Source organism: Cuculus canorus, chromosome 3 (assembly GCF_017976375.1).
Source record: "Cuculus canorus isolate bCucCan1 chromosome 3, bCucCan1.pri, whole genome shotgun sequence".
Classification (NCBI taxonomy): Eukaryota; Metazoa; Chordata; class Aves; order Cuculiformes; family Cuculidae; genus Cuculus; species Cuculus canorus.
In genome coordinates, this window is record NC_071403.1 from 119,701,941 (window position 1) to 119,711,768 (window position 9,828).

General features: G+C 39.2%; 1 protein-coding gene across 2 annotated transcripts in view; it reads left to right on the forward strand.

Moving 5' to 3' along the window:
- Positions 1 to 8,981, forward strand: part of PTCHD4 (patched domain containing 4) — an 86,409-nt gene extending 77,428 nt beyond the window's left edge. For both annotated transcript variants that reach the window (XM_009558442.2, XM_054062746.1), the window contains exon 3: positions 5,162 to 8,981. In XM_009558442.2, coding sequence (XP_009556737.2) covers positions 5,162 to 6,795 — 1,634 coding nt within the window. In that variant the 3' untranslated portion in view covers positions 6,796 to 8,981. The remainder of the gene's footprint in view (positions 1 to 5,161) is intronic.
- Positions 8,982 to 9,828: the final 847 nt, after the last annotated feature.

The following is a 9,828-nucleotide window of genomic DNA, read 5'->3' on the forward strand; positions in this document are numbered from 1 at the left end:
AAATCCACGAGTGTCTGTATCATTAACTGAAAATGCCAAAAAGAACCAGACACAAAAGGGACCCATTGATGCAATCCCTGTGAAAAATCACAAATCATTGGAAGATACTCTACATGTGTACTTTCAAACATCTGAACACATATTTCCTATGTTTTTCCTCAGCCAATATTCCCTTAATTTGCTTGTCAGAATACTAGGTATAATAGGATTTAAAAACTTCCTAAGCCCGGTACAAAGCTATAAAAGCCTTACTGAGATGGAGATTCTGTCTCCTTTTCCTTATTTCTATTAAGCCAGTTACTTTCCAAAGCAAGATATTACATTGACTTGAGATTATTTGGTTTCGATAAATCTATATTGTTCTTTTCTAATTATTTTTGTATCCTATCCTCTTGATGACAGTAAATTGGCTTGCAATGGCTTATTCTATTGTCTTTTGAGATAGGAACTAAGCTGATGGGCATCACATTCTGCAGGTCATCCTCTTACTCCTTCTTGAAGATAGATACTATGTCCTATCTATCCTTCTTAGACCATCCCATCTACATCCATTCTCTTAGGCGACTGTTAATGGTTCAGAGATTGCTTTGGCTTAGCTTTTAGTTGATTGGTTTCTTCAGGCTTTTCCAGCTTGATTAAATTTAACTGAATCAAGTGGTGTTTGTTATTTCAGTCTTCGGGTTTTTATCCCTAAACTCTTCAAAGTTATTTTAAATACCTGCTTATAATTAACGTTTTGTTTTGAAAATAGAAGCAGAAAGAGACTTATATATTTCTACCTCTTGCGCAGCCTCTCCTGTTTCTTCTCCCAACTGCACAAGTGAGGGAATAAAAACTTCTTTTGTCTCCTTTCTTCTTAATAGTCATAGGCCATTGCCTGTCTGGCAAATAAAAAAATTGCTGTACTTTGTCCATGTCATGTTAGTACCAGAGAAACTTGGCAGTTTTGACCCAAAGCCAAAGACCCTATGAACCTTCCTAGAACTGCTCAGTGAACTTGACTCCGCTGTCGATGTTGTCAGAGACGTTAGTGACCAAGCGGAAGGAACAGAATTTTACAGAGTGACTGTGGTGTCTGAACCATCAGAGATGTCAGAAAATGTTCAAAAGACCACAGATTTGTATCTTTGTTGGGAAAGGGGAATAGACCTGCTTATCTGGGGAGAGAAAGAGGCTGACTAGAAGACTTGTTATCAAAGCAATGATGTGGGAAAACCAGTCTGGCAAAAAATTCTTCTGGCAGCAAAGGAGTTACCGTTCTGTATTCCCCAGTTCCTGTGTTTGTGTGATAGAGCTGAAGTTATCTGTGAAGGGAGGATGAGTGGAAATTTTGTATTTGTGTAATAATAATCATTATAAGAAAATAAGTACCAATTTTCATCCTCAAAGAAGTTACAAATATCAATATTTTACTTCCTTAAGATACTATTTGTTCTATTAGGAAAAAAAAAGTCTAGAGTTTAATCAGAGTATTTTCATCTTCAGTATTAACACAAGTTAGTGCATGCACATTAGTGTGTACTCTTAGGTAGTCTTTGCATATATATATTTCACAATAAAACCTCTTTCTTTTAATCATTATGTGCTTACCATAATATTAAATGCACTCAGTTACTCATCACTAAGAAAGTGATGCATTAAAATGTATAAATTATTAACAATAAAAACATCTAAAAGATGGAACTGTGAACATTACCTTGCAAGTGGGCAGATAAGTGAGATTTGGAATAAGCAGAGAGAAGTCAATATTACTGCAAATTGTTGGTACAGCTGATAGAGCATCGCTGCTCCTGAAGCTTCTTTAGAAAGCGCCGGTCCATCATAACTTAAACCTTTTCTGCAAAAGGACTTCTCTTGATAATTTTCCAATTTGAAAACCATCACAATGATCCACACTATTATTTTTTAACTTTTTTTTTTTAAATTTGGGGGTTTTGATCACTTATAGCTGTGATTCCTGTCACGAAGCTCGCACGGTTATTCTCTCTGTACATTTGCACGTGTAACAGCAGCTGGAAAAACCGGGCTTATTTCAGGCACATGTAGGAGAGGGTTAGAGAGCTCAGACACTACTGCAATCCTACAACCTTTATGAAGATTGATGCCTAGAAAGAAGTAGACACCCAGATTATTACCTCCTCTCCGTGAGTAGAAGGAAGAACTCAGCTATTTTATATTTTATTGGTAACATCCAGATGGCTAATTAACAGTTAATTAAAGTTATACTGCCTGAGATTTTGAATCAAATAAAAGCCACTCATTCCTTCATTCAGCAAGTAATGAAGTTTTATAACTCTGGGTAGTAGGAGACTGTGGTGACCAAAAGTATGAGTGCATTCAGAAATGGATTGGACAGAAATAAAGGTCCCTCCATGCCTCCAAGCATTATATTACAAACGCAGCCTCTGGTTTCAGCAACCCTTTTGGCTCAATGCAAAAATCTCAGAGGCTGAAATGGAAAAGATTTATTCCATACATGTCCTGTTTCCAACATACTTCTCTTGAAAATTTATCCTTGTGCTTTGTCAGGTCAGGTTGATAGAGGTAGAGCAATCCTGGGTTTGACAGTGCGGCTACTGTCATGCAATTAAAGGCAGAAAAGAGAAGTGAGGGAGGAAAGATGTTCTCAACATCCCAGCTCGACCCTAAATCAGTGTTTCCCATGTGAGGTCTGTAGAACGAGGATCCCCTTTGCCTTAGATCACAGCAGGGTACCTGGGAGAGAGTAGGGGAAAGCAAGGAAACTGAAGTAGAAAACAGCACCTCTGCTCAGTGCCTTCCCTGTCCCCAGTGGAGGAGTCTTGATGGGATGGAGAGATGGGAGGAATGACACCAGCAAAAGGAGCAGAAATCCTGTGCTACTACTCATCCCTTCAACCTTCCTCATAAGAGAAGAAAACAGAGAGAGAGAGAGAAAGAAGAGGGGTGCCTAAAGTGGGAAACGGAGGGGCAAGAACAAGGTCAGAAGCAGGGTCAGAAAGAGAGGTGTATGAACGTATGGGATATGGACAAGTTTTGAGTAGTGAAGTCATACGGTGAAGGGACCTTTGTCAACAATGTGTGGAAAAGAACGATCCAAAATTGATGAGAAGGTGAAGAAAGGGTGAGCACAGACATCTAAAGCAGATCATTGTGTTCTGCTTTCCCCGAAAGAGAATGAAAAACATCTCCTATACCATTAAATTAAGCTATGCTAAGATGTAGGCCCTGGAAATGGTGACCAGCCAGCCAGGTCCACACCCTGCGGCGTACTTATTTGCCTTCTTTAAGGATAACATAAAATTGCATGCAAGTAACTGGATTCTACAGGGTTATTCATCACAATGAGACAATACTTTCTGCTTGATGGTCCAAAAGTGACAGTGTGCGAGACAGCCGTGCCTCGAGAATTTGAACAGACTCACCCTAAAGTCACCAGGGAATCCAAGGTCCCTCCTGAACTAAGACGCTGATTCATAAGAGAGCAACATTTCCACTCAGGCTTTTTGCTAACTGCAAGATTTCTGTAATACTGCATGTTTATGTTTCATTGGGGACGCTGATTTGCAATAAAATAGGTAACATTCACAGAACTTGACGGTTTATGCTGTAATTTTCCCTGTCTGGAATGGCTGCTGGGAGCCTGCTTTGGGCACCATAAGCAGCTCTATGAATCCAAACAACTTAAATCAAAACCCAAATTCAACAGACTTTTGTTCACTATTTGCAAATCTCCTTTTGTCATATTTCTGGTTTTGTTACAAGAAAATTACTGTTGTACATGCTTTGCTGCATGCAATTCCTCTGCTGCAGAGAGCAAAGACACAGAGGTGGGAGCACCTGCAATCTGCTTCTTCCTCTTTCTCTGCTGAGTAGTGTTTTTCCTTACATTGTCCAGAATATTGTCAGGGCTTGATCCAAAGCACAGAGAGGTTTCCACTTTCTCATCCAAACCCAAATATATGGTTTAATTTTTGACCAAAATTCTTATCTAAAAGCCAAACCTTTTTGGTTGTGTTTTTTAGTTTTCATATTTGCCCCCAAACTGAAATTCTCTGATGGGAAATAATAGAATATTTATGTATATATATATAAATTATATGAATATGTATAGATAATTAATAACTTTTACCAGTTAACCTTTTTTTTTAATAAGCTTAGTTTCAACTTTACTATTCTGCCCCAAAGTTTAAGAGCTGTAGACTTTCTGGACTGTAATTGTGATAAGTAAAATGAAAGTAAGTCTCCATTAACCTATAGCTTATTAAAAAATTATGCCTCTAAAATACTGAGGGAGTTATACAAAGAAAAAGATTTTTCGTGTAGCTCTGATGACATCTGGATCTTTTCTGAGTGTCCTTTTATGTGAGCTAAGGGAAATCTTTCACTCTAGGAAGAGCTCTGGATAGTTGAGAGAGAAAAAAAGACCAAGGGGGACATAATCATGGACAAACCCCATGCATTTTCTTGACAATTAGCGTGGAAGAAGTGATTTAGCCACTACTGTACTCTCCATCGTTACCACCAACATGTTAATTATTGTATAGTTTGGAAACTTGTTTACTATTTCAATTGTGCTCAGCAGGTAAACTACTATCATACAAATTATTCTGGTTATTTGTACTTAATGGAAGGATATTTTTCCCTTTGTCCAGCACAAAGAACCAGGGTGTCCCTTCTTGGTCACACCTCTTCATTTCACAAATAATGCTTTTAATTTATACTCTCTGGAAGGAAATGTTATTACTTGCATTTGTGTTTCCAACCAAAGCCCTCAAACACTGCAAGGTGCAGTAGGATGCCACAAGGAATTTCAAGAGTTAACCCCAGACTTGAACTAAACTTAATGTTCTCCTTTGTCCTATGTAGGCAGTCCACCGAGGAACTAATTCAATGTCTATTAAAATCAATGAATGTCATTTAAAGAGTAGTTCATTATTTCATTTCTGAGCATGGGGAGTCTCAGAATACCAAACTGTGAATTGAAGCGCCTGCATATAAATTCTGGTATCTACCTTCAGACAGACACTTCACGATTTTCCGTTTGTTTAACTGTTGACAAAACCATAAGAAATCTTAGCTGACTTTTTTTTTTTTTTTACCTGCTGGAAGATGAAAAACCTGAAGGATGATGGAAATCCTTTATGTATGGACAAGTATATGCTTTGTTTTCTCATTTCAGGTCATGGAACCAAAGGAGTGTTTGAACTTCTTTCAGGATGGCGTCGAACCAGAGAGAATCTGCCATTCAAGGACAGAGTAGCAGATGCCTACTCAGATGTCATGGTCTCCTACACAATGACAAGTTCCTTGTATTTCATAGCCTTTGGCATGGGTGCAAGCCCTTTCACCAACATTGAAGCTGTAAAAGTCTTTTGCCAGAACATGTGTGTCTCCATCCTGTTGAACTACTTCTATATCTTCTCCTTCTTTGGTTCTTGTCTGGTCTTTGCTGGCCAGTTGGAGCAGAACCGCTATCATAGCATCTTCTGCTGTAAAATTCCTTCAGCAGAATATCTGGACCGGAAACCTGTGTGGTTCCAGACCGTGATGAACGATGGCCATCATCATACCTCTCATCATGAGACCAACCCGTACCAGCATCACTTTATCCAGCATTTCCTCCGAGAGCATTACAACGAGTGGATTACCAATATCTATGTCAAGCCATTTGTGGTGATACTGTATCTCATCTATGCCTCTTTCTCCTTTATGGGGTGCTTACAGATTAACGATGGAGCAAACATTATCAACCTTCTCGCCAGTGAATCTCCAAGCGTCTCCTACGCCCTCATACAGCAAAAGTATTTCAGCAACTACAGCCCAGTGATAGGTTTCTACATTTACGAACCTCTGGAGTACTGGAATGGCACTGTGCAAGAAGACCTAAAAACACTAAGCCAGGGGTTCAATACAGTGTCCTGGATTGAACAGTATTACCAGTACCTTCGAGTAGGTAACATCAGTGCAACCAACAAAAGTGACTTTATCAGCATCCTCCAGAGCTCCTTTTTAAAAAAGCCAGAATTCCAGCACTTCAAAAATGACATTATTTTCTCCAAAGCTGGAGATGAGAGCAACATAATTGCTTCTCGTTTGTACCTGGTGGCCAGGACTAGTGAAAACACGCAGAGAGAGGCAGTAGAATTGTTGGAGAAGCTGAGGCCGCTGTCTCTGATACAGAGCATCAAGTTCATTGTGTTCAATCCTACCTTTGTTTTCATGGACCACTATGGTTTATCAGTAACTATGCCTGTCCTGATTTCTGGTTTTGGCATCCTATTGGTGTTAATACTGACCTTTTTCCTGGTTATCCATCCTCTGGGAAATTTCTGGTTAATTCTCAGTGTCACCTCGATAGAGCTGGGTGTCCTTGGCTTGATGACCTTGTGGAATGTAGACATGGATTGCATTTCTATACTGTGCCTTATCTACACTTTGAATTTTGCCATAGATCACTGTGCACCCCTGCTTTATACGTTTGTACTAGCTACTGAGCACACACGAACTCAGTGCATAAAGAACTCCCTCCAAGAGCACGGGACAGCCATTTTGCAGAACGTTTCTTCTTTTCTTATTGGGTTGATCCCCCTCCTCTTTGTGCCTTCAAATCTGACCTTCACACTGTTCAAATGCTTGCTGCTTGCCGGCAGTTGCACACTTCTGCACTGTTTTGTTATTTTGCCCGTCTTTCTAACCTTTTTCCCACCTTCCAAAAAGCACCACAAGAAAAAGAAACGAGCCAAAAGGAAGGAACGAGAAGAGATCGAATGCATAGAGATTCAGGAGAATCCTGATCATGTTACAGCAGTCTGAAAGGCTTAGAAAAAAAAATAATAGTATATTCTCTTTTTAAAAAAGCGTTGCACAGAGATGCAGGGAAAATAGAGCAAAGATCTCAGCTGCTTGTGCTGGCCAGGTCTGACAAGGCAAAGGAAGATCAAGAAGGGGTATTCATGACACATCAAGGTGCAAACTTTTTTTAACAATAATAATGAAAGTTAAAATAATTTCAGTTGTTTTCTTTGAACCTTCATTCTCGACCAGGGAAGAGTCTGTTGACCATTAAGTGTTCCTGAATCTCAACCTGTAGCTCTAATGGGAATTGCTTGATCTGTCCTATGTAGGACAGAAGCAAAGGTGAAAAAAAAAAAAAGAGTTACCAAACAGCAGAGAAAAAGGCAGATTTGTTTGATAAAATTGTCCAAGGATAAGAAAAAACAACATTTCAAATGAGAAAAGGGAACAACAAGACCAAGAGAGATGAAAAAAATGCCATGGTATATTTTTCCTATTTTCTTGAGCAAGTTGGTTAAGATAAATCCTATGCACTTGGGAAGTAAACGTTTAAAACAATCTAAGCCAAAGTACTTCCCAATTCTAGAATACCATGTATATCTGTAACACCACAACAGGAGTGTTATTGTGAAGTATGCATGGCAAAGCTATACCGCTAAGGGTTAGAGGTACTGTTTATACAAGAGAAGAAATAATCATAGCCATTTGCAAATTTAACATTTAGTTTCTTTAAATGTGACACATGACCTCCATCCCAAGAGGTCACAGCTGGTAGTTAACACCATGCATATATTTGAGTATTTCTGAATTGTCAAGCTAAGAGATCTCACGGAGCTAACCCAGGCCATTCCTGCTGCAGCAGGATCTGCAATTCCTGCAGTGTAACGCTTCTCAGTTTTATTTCACGTTAAACCGATACATTCATCAATATATCTTTATGCTTTAGATGTAATGATGGATTGCATATCACAGGCATAATGTGATCATGTAACAGCTGAGTCAGCTCTGGAACACCCACACAGTTATTTTCATTACATATTTGGTCCAATGGACAAAGGGATATGTTTGCTGGTCCCTGCAATGTGCTGCAGAAGTGGGATTTTCCCCTTCTTTAAGTAAAATGTCCATCAAATACTTGCCACACACACAAAAAACCGACCCTGTTAAGGTTTGCACGGAGCTGAATTAACCCCCTAGTTGTAGAGAGACATCAGTCCCCCGTGGGAAGGGGAGGGTGAAATGTCTTTACTATTACTACTCCTAAATATTTGAGTGTTGATTGCCTGCAACATAAAGGCTCGTCACAGCAGTTGGAATTTCACGGGAAAGTGCAGTAAATCCACAGTTACTATATGACACTAAAAATCGTACTGTAAAACAATAGGAATTTCTCTGCTTTGTAAACTATCCAGCTTAGTAGCCCTGGAGAAGGGATGAAAACAGGTCTAGCCATTTCAGTTTGCACTGGAGCGTGCCATGTCCATCTCCCCTGTCAGTATTAAAAGGGCTTGCTTTTTACTCTCTGGAGTATGGTATAGCATCACCTACATAAGTAATGTCTTCCTGAATATATAGTATCCATGAGGACACTATGTAAAGTTATGACTATATGGAGTGTTTATGTCTACTTTGTATTACTTGTGGGTACCTTTAAAAGAAGTCCGGAAGCTGTTTGCCTTCCAAAATGTGTCTACTTGTCTCTTTGTGGCTGGTTAACTCAGTTTCAAACCCGAAGAGTTTGTTGATGAGGGTGTGTGTATATATATATATTTTGCTAAAAAGCTCTGTGCAATAAGTTGGTTCTTTGTTTTATGACATCTCTTACCTCTTCCTACTGTTTCATGGTTAAAGAAAGTCAGAGAAAATTCACCTGCAGCACAAAAAGCCATTTTGACACTAGTCTGAATATTCATTAGCTGCTTCTGCTTCCAGGGAATGATGTTTCACATCTTCTCTATACTTTCTGTACTTTGCCATTAACATTTGCCAAAAACAACTTCTGTGTTTTAGGAGTGGTCAAAACTCTCAGTCATTCGAAGGACCTTTTGAATGCAACAGATTTTAGAGAAAGATACATTTTCTAGAGAGGTAAAGCTTCCAAAGTTTGAATCCAGATCAAAACTTCAGATGTAGGTTAAACTCCAAGGCTACAGGTTTGATCCAAGACATTCAAGGCCCAGCTGCAAAACTGAGATCTAAATATTTTAGTAAGATTTAGAAGAAAACAGCTATAACTGTTGCGTTATAGCTCAGATGCAGCTCTTGTTGGGAAATATTTACTGACTTTGATTTACATCTTGTAAGATGTTGTGCAATCCCCATCCTTTTTTTTAGAACAGTCAGTTATGAATGTTAAGTTTTCCGTATCTCTTCTTACATTTCCTGCACTGTCCATACAAAACTGGGATCGTTGCAGCACAAGTGTGAGCGTTGGATATCACTTTTGGAGGTGTCCATATTTACCCCCACTCTTTCTGTCACACGGGAGGTTGTCAGTCTTCTCCTGTACTGCCCAGATTTATCCCAGGGATCTCTGTCATGCATTGTGTTGAAGAAAGTAACATCTTCCAAACCCATCAAAACCAGGATTCATCCCATCTAACTTTGGATGTTGACAATGTAGATATTAATATCTGAGCTCCCTTTATGGCCACAGGCAAGGGATAGATGCTTCTGACCCATTTTACAGCTGTGCATTAGGAGTAAATGAATCACACCTTAAAAAATGTGTGGTTCTATCCATCGGTGATAAAGAAAAGTCAGCGTGATTAGTTCAGACACAGACATGTAGACTCGTACAGATTTGGAGAGATTAACTCCACTTAAAATGACTAAATATCAAGTGAAACGAAGGAAAACTTAGAAACTTGTCTCCCAAGCCTCTCTTTTAGGGGTAAATCCCAGGAGTAACTCAGCTCAAGTTTTACATTTGGCTTATGAGGCTTTTATGCAGAACAGATCTTTAAAAACTGCCATTGGAATTTCCCTACCAGAGAGTGGTGAGCTAAGAAATCAGAGACGTTAATGTTGAAAATGGGCTCACACAAATGA